This window comes from Manacus candei, unplaced genomic scaffold, assembly GCF_025592945.1.
Source record: "Manacus candei isolate 608988 ecotype Guabito, Panama unplaced genomic scaffold, ASM2559294v1 h1tg000056l, whole genome shotgun sequence".
Taxonomy (NCBI): Eukaryota; Metazoa; Chordata; class Aves; order Passeriformes; family Pipridae; genus Manacus; species Manacus candei.
Window position 1 is genome coordinate 7,529,051 of NW_026138104.1, and position 18,180 is coordinate 7,547,230.

Consider the following 18,180-nt stretch of genomic DNA (forward strand, 5'->3'; position numbering starts at 1 on the left):
TAAATCTACATTTGTATCCCTGTCTGGACGTTGGAGTGGGGAGAAGAAACCTATTTTACCACAAATCTATTTGCTTATTTAAGAACTACTTGTCTTTACATGCCTATTACTATGGCTTAAATTGCTCACTGTTGCCAAGTTACTTCCCTGTACTTCTTGACATTACAAAATGTTTCTCCAGTAATGTGAATTTCCACAACGAGTAAAGTCAGCAGCTATTTCATGCAATGATTTTACTCTTTTTACTCAGTTACAGTGAAAACAGCACATCTCGAATTGCTACCAAGACAAGATTTTTATCATATTCCCTCCCTGCCCGAGGCAGCAGATAAACAGAAGAGCACAGTAAGGTAACATAAATACCGCATTTCAAAACTATTATCAGCTGCAAATATCTCAGAAGGAATGCAGCCACCTTTGTTATTTCATCCTGTTAAGTGACACATTTGGAAGACTGAAAAGTTTTTTTAATGTTACTGGAGATTCTCGGGAGGAAGGGAAATAGCTGCAGTGCAGCAGCTGCTGCAGCACTGCTGCCTTCTGGGGCTCGAAGGAAGGCAAGGCAAGAGCCGGGCTCACACTGCAACCTCTCGTTCTCACGTACTGCCTCACAGAAAGCACAGCCTGCAATAATGAACCCCAGGCAAAAAGAACACAAATAAGACATCTTGGCTGCTGTGGCACAACATATCAACATACTTTCATGTACAGCAATACAGTTTTTGACAAGAAGGTTCCTCCAAGCCCAACAACTGCAATGGTCAGGTCCACCCCATGCAGTGAAATTCGACCAGCTACAAAAGTTTACAGAACTTGCAGAATGCTTACCCCTGGCTAAGAAACCCAAAGTTTAAGTATTTGCATGGCTGAGAGAACATTATCATTAATTTTAGAGGCAGCAATAAGATAAAAAATAGAAGCCTGATGCAGTTCATCTAAGAACCAATGAGAACAGAAAGTGAGGAGATCTGCTTTGCTCTCCTCAAACTAATAGAAGTCTGCTCAGAGCACAGTGATGACCTGTGCTGGTAAGAAGACAACGTACACTCAACTTGTGGTCTACTGTTCCCTATCTGACACTCAAAAGACAGGTATTTGTGATGAAAGTAGGAAAAAAACCACAAAACCATTGTATCACCTACTTTATAGTTCCTACCAGTACTTCTTCCAACCATCTAAAGCAATGGTATTTACTGTTTTAAACCTACTTGCTCTAATATAGCCCACCATGGCCACAAGGTCAATGGACATACCAAGCATCTGAAGAGTTTGCTCACGTGCTGAATGCTGATAAAGGATGTCCTTAGAAGGGCAGAGGGGTAGTTCCTACTGCACCTTACCAAGGATGAGCCTAATTGGTATGTGACTAAGGAAAAAATATTACTTAGCACCTTAGCACTTCCATATATTCGTTGAGGAACTCCTTTTACTTGGACCATGGCTAAATTATGATTCCAAGACTACAACTCCATAAACACCAGATTATCATTAAAAAAAAAATTGTCTTAACTTTCTAAGGCCACCTCTCTCTCTTAAAATGTCCTTGTTTACCAAGACCAGACTATATAAGTAATAGGATTAATCATCTGTGATACTACTGCAGCAGTCCGGGTAAGAACAGATTCAAATTTGCACATAAAGGTCTCCTACAGGATAAAAACTTTTTAACAACTATTCTCCTTCACCAATTCTATATTTGCAATCATGTTTAAGTTCTGAATTGCCAGTAAGATTCTAACACTTGAATATATCCCACGTCCCACAACTGTCACAGACAACACAAAAAAGAAGCTAAACACCAGTACTTTGCAATAATTCATTTTCGGAAATATTTTTAAGATAGGTAATGAAGTTCTCCCATGAACAAAAAGTGAAAGATGAAAAACTGCAAGCAATCAAGTTTATTTCTGTACTCTAGATTTTTGCAGAAGGCTTCTGAGTGACTGTCTATGCATCACCACATGATAGCCATCAATCCCATCCAAGGTTTGGACTAAAAACTGTAATTCACTGATGCCAACAGAACTCCACTGATTTATACCATATAATAATTTTATTTTAGAGGTTTCTGTTTTAATAGGAAACACTGCATATCCTTTGAAAACATTCTAACACACATAACAATTTCCTGTATCAAAGTGCAAAGGGCAACTGTGCTCAGCCATAGTAATTTTCACGCTGCACTGTGAAAGTATTTCTTGTAAAATATAAATTACCATTGTAGATAGGAGAAAATATCCTTACAGATCTCATCCTTGTTTGTTTCCTGTTTTAAAAACCAAGCTTTGGGAAATATATGCTGGGAAGCTGTGGGGGAGGGGGCTGAGGGCAGGAGGGGAGGCAGTGAGCAGTAAAAACAAAAGAAATCCTTAGAATGACTTTGTAATGTAATTTGAGAACTTATTAGTGACACATGCAAACAATTAATTAGGTTTGCATTTTCTTCTTGAATCTGTTTTTCTGATGACTCTTTAGAAGAAAACTTGTTTTCCTGTAAGGGAGGTCTTCAACTCAGCTCTCACATGACAAGGAGTAATTTATCCCCTGATGTTTTACTGGGGTCAGAATGAATGGGAATTGTCAAAAACGCTGCCTAACTTGTGCTTTGGTTCATGGTACCCTTGAGTTAGCAGAGCTGTGCTTTGAGGTTACACTTGAGGAAGAGCTGTTAGTCTTAGACTTTCCAGGTCACCTCTCTGCTTTCTCACCAGCCGCCTGCTTGGGCACTGCTGGGTGGAGAGCAGCACTGCTGTACAGAGCAGAGTGCCTCTCTCACAGGCCTGGCAGCTTCCACTTCTGCCACAGCACTTCAGTGCAGTAGGAAGAGAGTAGCTGCACTGTAATATCCCATAAGTGAACTCCCAGCTTCATTTCAAAGAAAAGTATTGGCAGCAGTTCATTAAAATGTACAGTTTACAGGGACTTGACTTCAGGTAAAATAAACAAAACAACCCCAAACACACACAGCAATTGCACAGTCTACTTAATGAAATCTAGCAAGGTCAAACGGTTCAGTAAAATTTATACCTCAAGCATGCAAGTAATTCGAGGTATATTGATCTAAAACTTGGTTTTTCTTTCTAGTTTGGTAGGAAACATGTTTTAGATTATGTGAACCCTGTTCTGGGTTGGGGTGGAGGGTTTTTTTGTTGGTATGGGGTTTTTTTGGGGAAGGGGGAGAGAACAGTGTTTTACTGTTTTTTAAATCTTTCACTTCAATATGCTCAAAAAACAATCCTCTTTTCCCTTCCCCCTAGTTATATCAAATGAATTTTAAAATGCATTTTAAAACTTCACAGGACTGTCCACGAGCCAAGCCTTTTCTTATTTCTTGTTGATTTTTGTGAAAGTATAGGAAGCAACTGTCACACTGAATTTGACTGTACAGGTGAATTCTTACATATATGTAAGCAAACCAGATCAAACAGTGTCTGTAAAAATTAACTCTAAGAGAATGTGTCATGTTTCCTCAGTTTTTTCAAATTCAACAGAAGAAACTTTTTACCTGTCATGCTAAGCAGACACTGTGAATCAGTTTTTGCATCACTAACAAAGAAAACTAAAACAAAAGACACAAATAAACAAAGCCCCAAACCAAACCACAACACCATCACATAGCAAGGTACTTCTCTGATTATGAAGCTTCAGTACAGACATGACATACAGGGGTAGTATGTATTTTAAATGGTAGATTATTTCAAAGGGCTTCTATGTATGGTGGGAAAAACTTCTGAATCACCTGCCTTTAGTTAGTGTACTGAAACTGCAACTTTATAAGTGCTTACCTCCCCCTTACACCAGAGAAAAATAAAAAAAATTTTCTTAAGTAACTGGTTGAATGTTATATGAGAAATACAAATATTTAGAGTACCTTTAAAGTAATATTACAACTGCATACACTATTTAAAACCCTTTAGTAAGTGAATTCTATTTTAAAACCTTTTCCTTCAAAATCCAGGCAAGTTTCATTTGTTTGTTTTCCCTCCAGTTCTGCAGCAAGTCAGTGAACTAGACCTAAATCTGTCCATATTAAGAACTGAATAGCATCCTGCAGAAATTAATTTAAGCCTGTACGTTAAAAAAAAGTAACCTCCCCTCACACTTTAATCCTATTCATGATCAAGTATTTTGCAATAGCCAAGATGCTCCATCTTTCTAAAGCAGGAAAACAAGTCAGCTTTATATTTATTAACAGCACAGTTTATCCTGGCATATCTCCCCCTTCCTGAATGTCATATTTATTTTTCTGTGCAATTCATTATGTAAGACTCCTCAAAGCTTAAGACTCTAAAGAGAACAAACTAAAGGACTCAAAGTGTTAAAAAAAGCAATTATATAGTCGAACCATGCTTTGTATGCTTACTAACTCTAGAAAACTACTTAGTAAATAGCAAGACTTCTAATAGTACATCCTCAGTAAGACTGGGGGTGGGGAGAACAGATCGACCGGAGCCTTTTTTTTTCCACCTCATACTAAATTATATAATCATATGTAAGGATAAGCAAACAACAAACCTGATCACTCCATGCACAATACAGGTTACATATGAAACTCCAGTTGTGATTGATAATGCAGTCCAAAATCCTGAGCTGGGCCATGTCTTGCTCTAGCGCAGAGTGCTGCTGTGCTCTGACTCAGCTTTTGTCCCGGTGATCCTCGAGGATATGAGAGCTATGCAGTAATGACATTCAGGAACAAGGACTTTCCTTCCTGTTCAGTCTCCCTTCCCACCCCAGCCATATGTCAACTCAACAAGACAAACTGACAGAACTGAGTAACATTCTTCAAAATAATACTTCCGAATCTGACAAATTATGCATTCTTGGGAATAAATGAGAAATAAGAACATCCTAAGAAATCACACTAAAGCAAACACAGAAAGGCACTCTCAAACTGTGCTTTTTCTTTCCCCTACACCCTTCATTTCTGCTCCTGCTGAAACTGCTCTGAATATCAGCAATTTAGTGTCATAATTCATATCATCTGAATCTCAAACTTGCTTAGGCATAGTTGTGATGATGGCTCCTGTGTTTACATGTGATCCAAAAGATTTGGGCTATATTAAAACAGTACAGTAAGAGCAATTTCTCAATGTTATGAGAACTTCAGTTTTCATAAAAAGTATATGGGTTTATCTACTTTGGGCTCTTAAACAGCAGACTTCTCTTTAAACCTACAGGAGTACTGTTAGCATTGCACAGAAACACTGACTGCCTTCTGTAATGAAGGATGAAAACCATATTGACAGGGCTGCAACACCAGAGGGATCCTGAGAAACTGAAGAAATACTGGAAAAGTTTCTTTCTTCCTTCATCTATTTCTTTTTTGCAATCTGTGAACAACTACCCTATTTCAGCATGCACCTCACTTTCTGTATCAGGACTGTCTACCTTATACTCCCCTTCCAAGGTGAGATTCAGAATGGAAGTGTTTCTGCAGAAACATACACATTTTATCTGACGATTACATGAACTATTAGACCCATCACAGAACCAACTTAGAATAACTGCAGTTTAAATGATACAAGTAGCTAACAACATCTGTGAGACACAAGAGACTTTTCTATCTTGAGAAAGGATGGAGGAACAGCTACAGAACAGGTGGCCAATTCACCTTTTGGTTCAGTAATGGTCCAATGATTGAAAGGTACTTCAAATGTGAAAGAAAAATCGTGCTATAAAAGCGGTCTGGAAATACAACAAACTTGTACACAAGGGTCAAACAAATGGTGTGGCCAAAGAGCAGCTCATAACTTTGAAACAGTTACATGAATAAGGCCCCGTTTGTTTTAACTAAACCAAATAAAAAAAATCTTGTCCCAACTTCTCATCCCAAGGGTTCTGGGAACTAATACCAGACTCCAAGCCAACCTCTTCCCTTCTCGACAATGTGAATAGTCTGAAAATTTCCAAGACACAGTTGTGTACAAAAAAAAAAATTCTATTCTGGTTCATTTTAAGATATACATGACAGAGATTCTCTATTATCCTTACAACACCTAATCAAGCAAAAGAGAGAACAGTAGTATCAGTGCAACACAGCACAAAATGAATATGTCCCCAGGAAAAAAAAAAAGAAAGAAAAAAAAAGACACTAAAAGAAAGAGATTAAAGAGCTTGAGAAATAAGAACAATATAATTTCCCTCATATAAGTTAGATGGTCTGCACTGAAGCAGCCTGTGCTGACATGACAAGGGGCTAGAAAAAACGTCCTGCTTAGCAACTATTACTAGGTGGAACAGATATACTTCCTCACAACAGACACCATAACTATCCAAGCTTGAGAAATCTTGGAGAGGATGTCTGGGAAGATTTTACAGAGCAGGGGGTTACTGCAGAGATGCCAGAGCAGAATGAGGCAGAGAAGTCTCCAGGACAGCAATGCTGGAACGAGGAAGGACCCGGCACCCTGCAGGACTGGCAGCAGGGATTCTGGCAGAACGTGTGGGGCAGCCTACACATGGCTGGAAAAGCAGCCAGCTGCACATTTGTTGCACTGTGGAAAAACACTGTCATCAACTAAATAAGGCAGAGGGAAGAAGGGAAAGTAAATCTGGAAAATTAAGAGAAGACTGATGTTCTCTACTAAAACCATTATTAACCTGTTACTTTTCAGCATTCATTTTCAAAACTGTTTTAAGGAAATTCTAAACCACTTTCTTTTCCTCCTACAACCTGGGCAGTGCTTATGTACTACTGCAATTTACACAAAAGTGTCTAAATACTGCAGGTAAAAACATAAATAACACAGAGCAGTAGGAGAACATTTTTAGAAACAGTCAGTATTGGCCTAACAGCTGCCACCAAAGGTTAGTATCAAAACACTTGTAAATTCCTATAGGCATAGAATGAGGTGAGGACCAAAGTTTTTGCAAGCTTGAGTCTTTACTGAAGTGCCTCAGGGAAAAGGAGGAGCTCAGAAACTGCTGCAAGAGCAGCACCTTCAACAGTAAACTGCACTTATTGCTCAAAATAGACTATCTCAAAATTTTCTTCCAAGTCAGTCTGTGTACTTATAAATTTGATCTGCCACTACTGAACACTGCTCCTGAACAGATCATCAACCAGCTTGACAACCACTCTCTCATTTACACAAGACAATCTCCTTCCTGGTACAAGGTTAAACCAAATTCCACTAGTTCAGCACTCCTCTGTTCTAACCTTTCTTTACTGTTAATCTGTTTATTGGGAGACCGTTTTTGTTTCTTCTAAGCATGGTTCCTGTGTATAAAACCTCCTTTAAGTAGGCCTACAATAAAACAGAGGCCTTCCCTTTTTGCCTTCAACACTCAGTTTACTAAGGTCTTCCTTCAAAAAGTTTAATGGAGAAACAAAACTAAAATAGTTGGTTTTGTAAACACTTAAAACTTCTAAAAAGATTCGCTCAAAATTTAAAAGCAAGGCCTCCACACTGACTTTCCAATTTGAAGGTCAACAGAGCATTTAAAGATGTGCTCATGGCATAACTAGAGAATGACAAGGGACACACGTCAATATTAGCAGGCTCCAAAGATCTCAATGTCCAATTGCCCAAAGAGCTTTTTATCATACACTGAGCTTCAACTGAAAAATAGGTGTTGATGACACTAGGTTTCATAGTTCATTATTTACTTCTCTGTAAATACTGCAGTGAGCTTTCTGAAACAGAAAACAGCTCATGCTCACAGAAAGGAAGGGCTTCCTTTTCCTTACAACTCCGGATACTTTTTGTACATGAGCAAATATGCAAGCTGCACACAAGGGTCAACCACATCGTCAGCACACACTGAAGTGTGAACCAGAAAGATGCTGTTCAGAACTTGGAACACAGAGTTCTTTGAAAGGGTAAATCCTACACCAAAAAGGTGTAGACTTGTAGTGATGATGGTGAAGCTGGAGCGGAAATTAGGGGTTTTTTAGTAAATGAAATTGAGAAGTACACAAGAACAAAAAGGAAAAGCACGTCTGAAAACACTAAGTGTTTCCATTGCTCAGCTCAAAAAGTCTGACAATGAGAAAAGTTCCTACGAACCAAGTCAACAGCAGGAAGAGGCTGAAATATGATTTCCATTCTGAATTCTTTCCTATCACTGAAATTTTTACAAAAAGCTATGAACATTAAAAAAGGAAGAAACAACAAATACAAAAAACATCTCTCTCCAGAGTAAAAAAAAAAAATAAAAATTCTAGAGTGTTTCCTTCCTCCTCTATCAACTCTTTCTTAAGATGCAATACAGTTCATAGAACTAAAACCACAAGAGATCTCCTTAGGGGAAAAAATGCAGGGTACAACAGCTGGCACAGTACCATTTCAGGCTGTTTAACACATTCATACCAGGCTGCTACAACTCTACTAGAAGTACAAAAAAATCTAAGCAAGTACACAAGACTTACCACTTTTCCATCATAAACCAAGGGTAAAAGAAAACAACTGTCATTTTTCTTCTGCATGATTGCAACTTCCATTTTTAATCAACGTATAAGCTCATCAGATGAATCAGTGCATCTGTTGATTCTTTTCGTAAATGCACCACTCCATCACCCCACATATGATCTAAATCATATACAGACAGTTGTTCTAATTGTGTTTTAAACACTCATGCAGTGAGGTGCTCATCAGTTTTGCTGCCTAATTCTCAAAAAATTCTTTTGCATCCACTCTCAAGATGCCTTCACCATCATTCTGGTTGCTTCCAAGGAGGACATGGGATAGCAGTATTGACCTGTCAAAAGTCAATTTGAGTAATGAGAAAGAAAAGCGCTTTTCTCTTGAGCTACCAGCTCAGTTCACCAGTTAAGCTCAAGTACTGCCCACTTCCTTGGATTTTAGCCTTAGTCATTTTCAGTGGACTAGTCTGGCATTTCCCTTCTCCAACCAACTTTCATTTACTGTGTGATACAATGTGCATTTTCTCTTCTTCTTTATCTGACATTCAATCACACAGATTTCTTCATTTCAAAGAAGATCAGGTATTCAAACAAGAATTGACTTCTACTAACTTCAGCTACAAGAAAGTATCATTTGTATGTTATCCCACCAAAATGAATATACTGGATATAAAACAGGGTCTTAGTCCCCAAACAGAATTCTAGAAAGGCAACTGACAGCCTTCAGAAACTAGAAGCAGTTACAAATTGGAAACTTCTGCCACTGTTCTATTTAAGAAATGCACAGCCAAGTTTAGTGAGGACTGAATAAGAAATACAAGCCATATCTACTCTTATGCAAAGTGTACTTCTGTGATACCATTAAGCATAACATCTACAGTGTTAATAAGATCAAACTCATGAGAATATGTACATTTACTCAAGCTATCATCACTACAAGCTCAGTGTCTCACAAGGGGGGATCACTTGCTTTCCACTTGCAAGTTCCTGGATGACAAAAACTACTGCTCCTGTGGAAATTTCTCTTTGTCTAAGACAGTGTCTATACAACTGTATCACTTTGTTTCACTGCTCATTTGTTCTCACTATCCTTAGTTTTGTACGTCAGGGGAGGATGAAAAAAGCAAGTTCAAGAAAGAAGTAAAAACAAGTATATTTTTTAAGTGCAGTTTTAATCACAATACTACTATTCACTTGGTTATTTTACATCACCACAGCTCAAAGAAAAAATGCAACACAACTTAATTTGAACTTTTTCTACATGGTAATAATTTTCATGTCCAAACAAATAACGAAAACAAAAATACAGACATGTTTATTACTACCATAATGTAATATGGTAGTAATACCCACCATACCACCCATCACCTCTGAATTTGTCCTCGTGAAAACAGCAACTATAAGCTACATTACTACTTATCTCTAGATTACATGTGAATCTCCAGAAGACACACTGCACACAGTGGTAATGATGCAGCCATGATCAGGTTAGAAAGCAGGGAGGTTTTCTTTTTTTTTCCCCAAGGAACAACGGTAAAAGCATTGAAATTAAATCACATCAAATGTAATGCCTTTGGTTTCAACAGCACACATATTTTCTTTTACAGAAGGCTTTCTATTTACAGTATTAGTGATCCTGTCTGAGCACACATGACTCCACAACTGGCCTGAGCCCTACCACAGGGATAATTCTAATAGGGACTTCCTGTTGTCCTCCTGGTCTTCACTGCAGTGCAGTGCCATGTGATCAGCTCTGCTATTTTCTGATCCCAGCCCAAAGCCACAACTAAGTTGCTTGCCTGCCCAAGACTGCGCTTCACAATACTGATTTTTACTGTGATAAAACAGAATCCTTACATATATTAATGTGTAAAGAAACACACAGGAAAATATAGTGCTAGCTCTGGTGATTATAGAGAAAATCCTTTCAGTGTACTGAAATGTCTTGCAGTAAACTCCTTCAGGGCTACACTCCAGTTGGCAAGGCCCATGCACACTGAACACCCTCCTCAGCCACTTCACCTCCACACCATCAGAAACCTCCAACTACTCTTCACAGAAGCCTTTCCAAATGCCCTTCTCCTGCTTCCACCTGTGGTCTCATGAATTTAAAGCTCGAGCAGAACTCACACATTGTTAAGTGTTATGCAAATGCTACAGAGAAATGCCACTTAGGAGCGTTATTTACACTGAATTACTCAGTGCAGTCTGAAGCCTAACTCTTGTTCAGCATTACAGCACCACCCTACTTGCAAGCAAATTTTGAAAACATCGTATTTAAGAATTATTACTCTCTGTAGATAAGGACCCTTTTTATATATTCCCTAAGGAAACACCTCTGACTGGAAGCCTACAGCTGTTAGCACATTTCTTCCGGTGGGTGCAAGGACAGGGAACTTGGAGTCCAAGACATTAGATTCCTAACAAGCAATGTTCACATCTGCACTTCCACTATTCTTTTGAAGAGGGATAAAGTGTAAATATAGTAGCTAACATATGCTACCAAATAAAGCTACTACGGGTTAGGTTTTCAAATCTGTCAGGCAATTTGTTATATTGATTACAGGCAACATAATGCAGCACAGAGAACTCCTGTCACACTCAAACTACAGAACCCAGCAGAGAAACAAGATTCACCACTTGTCACTCTTCAGTGAAGAAGAGTTAAATAAAAACAGCTTGTTAACTAATACAGCTTGCTGACTTATGACTAGGTTTCTCTTCTGACTGTCCCCAAACTCTAGTAAGTTGCACAGTGCCAGAGGCTTGTCTAGAACTTTGATGAAACTTTCATTTCTTGGAATGAAGATGAGGTACTGCAAACAAACTACAACAAAATCAAACACCCCTGTTCCCCGTATATCCAGCCCACAAATAAAATTTTAGTAACCTTGCTTCCATATGCTGTGTTTTCAGAGGCTTAAACTCAAATCTTTACTTTTTTAAAAAAACAAATCTCGAAGATTAAGCTCTACGTATCTAGTCATCTCTCCTGGCAATTTAGGTAATTGGAAGAAATTCAAAAATTCAAATTTTCCATCAGTTTTTCCATGTTTTTTTCTATGTAGACCAAGCCCAATTTTGCAGGAACAGTGTTATCAGATCAGTCATGTGACTATATGAAACCAAATAATCACTTTCAGTATTTTTTTCGTTGTATAAAATATGTGGACTTGATCAAGGTCTTCCCCACCATTGTGCAAGTTTCCATCCCTTCTCTAAAGCCTTCATTCATCCAAAGGTGGACTGACTTGGAAGAAAAAACACTTTAAAAGAAGTTAACATATTTTCCAGGGAGCTTTGGAATTCTAAGAAGGCTTAAGGTTTATTTTAGAAACAAATTAAACATATCGAGTTGCTACATGAGTAGTAGAACTGACTTCGGTCTCATACATCTTGTATCTCCCTGTCATCTTCTTTCATTCTGTCAGATCCCCTATAAAGGAAAGAATGTTTTTTTGGCAGTCATGCATGTGCTGACTGGCCACAAGAGCTTCCCCATCTCACCTTCAGTGTGAAGCATTAACCTGGGCCTCTCTTCCATCTAGCTGCTGAGTTCCTCTAAATCTCCAGGCACTTCATTATCTCTGAGACCTTTCCCTGCCTTGGAATTTGACCAAAACTGGTCAAGGACCTCAAGAGCAACTGCAGAGGAACTAACAGATGGGCAGACTGATGGCATGCATAGAAGAAATCAGATTCAAGAATTTTTACTTCTTCACTCCGTTACATCATTTGCTTCTGACTCTCTTTTGTCTGAAGAACACGAGCCTTTCATTCTCACCCGTATTGCCTTCCACTCCTTCAGCACACAGTTATCATTGCACAAGCTACATTTCATAGCTTGCCTTTTTTTTTTCCTTCTCTTTTGGACAATAACCCGGTTCTCTACTCCATCCATATTTTATCCACATTCCTATAGTATTATCATTCTTGGACTGTCCTACAGAAATGCAAGTATTGTCATCTTCTCATCAAAAGCAAAAAAAGAAACTTGCAGAACTGTGGGCTTTTAATACATTCCAATCCTATAATGCTTATATACATTCTTCAGGAAAAAAACCATCGTAACTGAAAATCATGAAGTCAGTCACATTCTTGTCAAAAAGTTATACGAGTACAGGTGGAACAATAAACTTTTTTTCCTGACCAACACTCATTTTCCAATAGATTAGATTCTACTTTCCCCATATTCTGTATGTCTGTAAGAGCTGAAGAATGCATATTTTTCTAGAGAACAAAAGCTCAACTTCACAAAACACAGGCATAGTGTGCCTCTTTATGGGGCACAGCTCCCAGAGTGTCATTTACAACATGGGAAGCTCAGGTTCATATCCCAGCAATGGACAGATCTAAGCATCTAAAAAGCAAATTCAAAACAGTGAGGTACAGACCAGACAGATGCTAAAAGCAGCAATACAATAAGCTGAAAAAAGAAGTACATCCAAAATCCCACTTATTTCTACAGTTCAGACACTGAACATATTTTTAGATGGAATGTAAAAGGCACTATGTAAAATTACTGCAATGCATGTCTAAATGATCAAAGGCACTGACGCCAGGTGTCGGAATTTGACTGTATGTAACAGGCAATTACTTGTGGCATGAAAGAGACTTGACATGATACTTAATAATTCTTTTATACAATGGAATTTAAAATATTTTTATTTCTTAACCACAGGATAAAAGGAGCTTTCATGACAAAAACAAACAGTATGCAAAATACTACTGTAGCACTGGCAAAGACCTTTTTCCTCAACTAAAAACACTGCCCAATTACATTTACAGAGGAAGTCAATGGCTTCACCCTCTGGCCTCAACATTTCAATTACACTGTGAACCCAGGGTAATTTTTAGTGCTTACCACTAAAGGGAAATACACTGATTGCAAAAAACCACAGACTCAACACATGTAGCTCCACAGGGATGTTATCTAAGTAGATCTTGTTGCTTCATGTGTCGCTTAGAATTACACTCTTAAACCTCACAATACTGGTGGCACAATTCATCATTCCAGAACTCTTAAAAAAACAGCGTCAGTCCACCTGAAAGGCAAGACAAACAGAATGTTTGCTTCCCTAAATGGATGAAGTATCTTAAAAAACAAGTTTGCTTGTGTTCACATTCATCAGCATTAAAAAACCCTAACTAATAACAAGTAAGTTTCACTTTCCACACGATCTCTCAAGTCTGTCTGATATTTCTAGAAGTGATGGGCTTAGCCACCCTAACAGCTTGTTGCCTGTCCCTTCAGTGAACCACTTCAGCCAGTGAACTGCTAATAACACCACCAGAAACGCAGGCCTCAGAGGAAATGGGAAAAAAACTTCCTATACACTAGAGGAAACTGGTTTCTGAGCAGTTGTGATCTTTGCTCAATTCATAACAGAAAATTAACAAAAAACCCTCATCTGAAACCAATTCTAGAAGCAGGGATTTTCTCTGTTTTAGTCAGTAGGGAGTGGAGACTTATTCCCTTAACTTCTAACTCAATCTAATAGTTTTTACATCAACTTTCTATATACAAGAAAATTGTGGTAAATCTCACATTTTTTTATCTTAAAAATATTTTGTGGTGCTTACTGTTATGAGAGGGTATAAGCAGAGCCACAGCAAAACTCTGACCAACAGGGTTCCACCCCACCAATTCAAGAGCTATTCTCAAGCCTATTTCCAACCCTGAACACAAACAGACATGTAGCTTTAATGTTATTCGGAAATCAGTCATAGCATTCAATGAAGTGCTCTCATGGTACAATGGCCTGTATCATAACTCCACCATCACCATCAAGATTTATCACTCGTAGAAGCACACTGATCTCAGATCCATCCTTCCTCCTCCTTATTCCCAAGATCTTGACAGGAGAGAATGATTTACACTAAAAACATAAAGCACAATGAGGAAAAAATACAAAGGGATTCCAGGAACTTATTTTAAATTACCGTTTCTGGAATTCTCCAACATAAGGATAAGCTAAGAAAAGCAGACTTGTACCTTCACTTTACTTGAGCACTGAACCTGAAAAAGACTTAATACAGGAGCCACATAGACAAAATAGCTCCTAAGAAAGTCAACCTGATGATTACTTTCTTTACCAAAATTTTAGCCTCTAAAGTTAGGCAATAAAGAGGAACTGTAAATTTGACCTAATCACCACCCTAGTCAATACTCATGCTGGCTGATGAAAAGCCATCTCCTCTTCAGTCATCACACTGAAGTTCTCGAGGGAGACTTAAGATCAAGATCCGTCATGTTATTTTTTTTTTCTTATCCCTGAAACACCTCTATCTCTAAAACAGACTAATCCAAAATAGCACAATTTTGCTAAGCTTTACATTATACTGAAAATGTAATCTTCATGAAGTACTACATAGGTGGGACTCAGGAGAAAAAATAAATACAACCCACACCTGTGAGAGCAACAGAAGTCAGTGTTTTCCAGTAAATCTAATTGCATTTTCCCCATTTTTTAAAAGTCTATAGGCACAGATAGGTGTCCTTTTCTTGGTATAAACAGATTAAGAAATACCTCATTTTTATTAGAAAGGACATGCCAGTAAGACTTTTTACAATATAACACAGACCAGAAGGTTATTTAGAGAAAGTACAACACACAGTTCTAATCACTGTCACTGGAGACTACTGATGAAAATGCTGTTAAAGTCTTCGTCCAGTGAAGTCCTGAAAGTTTCCAAAGAGGAAGGTTGCAGGACCTTACACAACCTGTTCCAACATTTAACCAGCCTCAACAATAATTTTTTTTTCCTTGTATTCAGCTGGAGTTTCCCTTATGCAACTGTTCTCTCCTGTCCCCTGCTGAAGACCCCATCCAGCTGCCTCGTCAGCCTTCCGTGCTTCAGGTACTTCAGTCCCTGAACGCCTTCCTTCTCTCCAGTTTGTCATGTCCTGCAGGGAGGGTCAAAAACTGGGCATGGTCTTCTGGGAAGAATCTCAACGGCACCAAACAGATGGGGAACAACACCAACACATTCTGTGGATTAACTGAGTGCAAATGTTGTGAACAGTTAAATATGACCAGACAAAAACCTTACACAGGCATAGCAACAACAAACAATTACACCACCAGCACTACTTATAGGAGTAATAGGTAAAAATTTCCCCCCCCCTCACTGAATTGTTTGAACTAGGACCTCCAGAGCTGTAAAACCAGCACGTAATTCCATGGCCTTTCTCAAGTAGTCTACTCATTAAAAAAGAAGTCTTTGCCACACACTAAACAATGGAAAGAAACCCCAACAGAGGAAGTAACAATTCAATAGGAAGATGGCAGAATGAGTAGGATGAGAGAGGGCATTAAGTGGTCCTTATTTTTAAGCTGCATGGCACAAGAGATTGAAAACATAAAAAGACATCCAAATACTTAATGGAACATGAATAATCAAATCTATAATATTTGTCACACATTAAAAACATTCCCTCTATATTGCATACAAAGCACAAAGCGCATTCCCTTTCTTGAAAACCTGGATGGAGTTAAGGGTCAAAGACTTTTTATTATTTTATTGTTTTAACTGAAAAGTTCAGGGCTACAATGCAAAACAAATGAAAAAGGTAAAAAAAAAAATTGCAACCTAGAGACTCCTAGTAAATATGAAATAAATGCACTAGCACTTAAAATCTCAGAGAAACTTTTAATAATTAAAGACTGAATCAAACAACTTAAGCCAGAAATCCAGGTGCACACACCCAGGAAACAGTACATATACCCACATGAACCCGTATACTCCAACAGACTGAAAAGTTGTTCGCTCACCAAAACAATTTCTGTGTGTGAAGGGACACACCACACAAAATGCTGTTGTAAAGTTCCAGACAGTCATGAGAGCTACATTCAAAGCCTGAAATTAATGTGCCAGTGAAACTTAATGAAATCACAGTTTCAAGGAAAACATACCATTTTAACAAGCAAGTCCTAAATCAATCATAAGGTATCAGATAACAGACTTCTGTCAGTGCTCAGGGGAGTACTAATATTACAGCCAAAAAAAAAAAAAAAATCAAAACAAGTTACCGAAAACTACAACATTCAAAAAGAAATTAAAGAAAAACAAGCATGGCTGAATGCATGGAATATAGGTAAAAAACAACACTCTAGCAGAAACCAAGAAAAAAGCAGGAGATTTATTAGTGGAAAACTACAAGCTGACTACATAATGAAGAGAAAGTCACTAAATTCAGAGTTGCTTATATTTCAGCAGAAAGCCTGCCACCACAACCTCCTGTCAGCCAGCAGCAGGTCTCAATCCTTAACAAAAAATTCACTTAGTGTCACTCTAAGTTCATAATACATCTTAGGAATGTCTTTACCAGCCTTGTCCCAAGTGTGAGTACACACGCTGTGACCCATCAATCACAAACTACTACACACATGCCAAGCTCTTTATTACAGGACTGTAATACGACGGTGCAAAACTATTTGGTACTGGAGAAGTGGTTCTCTTCTAGAAGCTTTTGCTATCATTTCTTCCTACATCTGCAAAAGGCAAATGTATTTCCTAACCTTCTCTTTCAAATGAGAAGTTTTTAAAAAATCACCATATAGCAACTTCAAATCAAATGGCAGAAGTTCCATGACCTTTGTGTGTTTGCACAAAATATCGTGTGCCAAACATCATTATTTAACAGTCCTTTACCAAACCTCTTCACTGGTTTTCTTACTAAATTTATATCCTGGCTTTCAAATTATGTTGTATAATGAAACAGATTATTCGCTAACGAAACTTCCTTTTCTCTGTATTTAATTCCCCTGTACAAGTTCCTGGCCAACAGCCTGTAAGAGCAGCTCCTATTTTATCTTGTACAAGACCAATTCAGAAGGTATTCAGAAAACATGTAAGTAATAAAATATATATTATTTTTAATAATTTTATTAACATCACAGCAGAACACAAGCAATCCAGCAGGTTTCCAGAATGTGCTAACAGTTACTTTCTGACACAGGGACAAAGGAAGAGGCAATCTGCTCCACCTCATATTTACAGACAAGGAAGAATTCTTGGGGGTGTGAAGTTCAGGGACCACCTTGGTTACAGTGACTGTGAAAAGTGAGGTTCAGGATCCTGAGAGCAGAAAGCAAAGCCAAATAACAGCATCACAGCCCTAGACTTCTGAAGAACAGAACTGTTCAGGTATCAGCTTGGAAGAATTCCACAGGAGACAGTCTGGAGAGAAGACGGGTCCAGGAGAGCTGGTTGATTTTCATGGATCTCCTTCTACAACCTCAAAAATGGTCCTTACCAGCGTGCAGAGAATCAAGCAAAGGTGGCAGGAGGCCTGTATGGATGAACAAGAGGTTTCTGACTGAACTCAAATGCAAAAAGGAAGCATACAAGATCACAAGCATGATCCAGGTGACCCAGGAGAAACAGAGATGCTGTCTGAGCATGTGATGATGGGGCTTAGGAAAGCCCAAAGCCCACCTGGATTTCAATCAGGTATGGGACATGAAGGGCAACAAGAAAGGTTTCCGAACACACAAAGAACAAGAACGTGGATTTATCAAGATGAAAACATGCTTAGTCAACCTGATGGTCATTTGTAAGGAGTTGACTGGCTTGGTGGATGAGAGAAGAGCAGCAGGTCTTTTTTATCCTGACATCAGAAGGGTTTTTGACACTGTCACCCATAATGTTCTTACAGACAAACTGATGAAGTATGGGCTAGATAAATGGGCAGTGAACTCAACTGGAAAGTGGCTGAATTGCCAGGCTGAAAGGGTTATGAACGACAGCAAGAGGTCCAGCTGGAGGCCAAATATGAAACTACAGGAAGCACTGCAAACAAACTGAAA

At 38.5% G+C, this 18,180-nt stretch overlaps 1 protein-coding gene across 4 annotated transcripts in view; it reads right to left on the minus strand.

The window, feature by feature from the left end:
• ARHGAP21 (Rho GTPase activating protein 21) overlaps window positions 1-18,180 on the minus strand; it is a 110,131-nt gene that overhangs the window by 76,658 nt on the left and 15,293 nt on the right. Inside the window, exon 1 of one of the 4 annotated variants that reach the window (XM_051802266.1) lies at window positions 4,516-6,016. The exons of the other annotated variants lie outside the window; for them this stretch is intronic. Within the exon in view, the coding sequence (XP_051658226.1) occupies window positions 4,516-4,599 (84 nt within the window). The 5' untranslated portion in view covers window positions 4,600-6,016. Of the gene's footprint in view, window positions 1-4,515; window positions 6,017-18,180 lie in introns of those variants that run through there. 4 annotated transcript variants of the gene reach the window in all.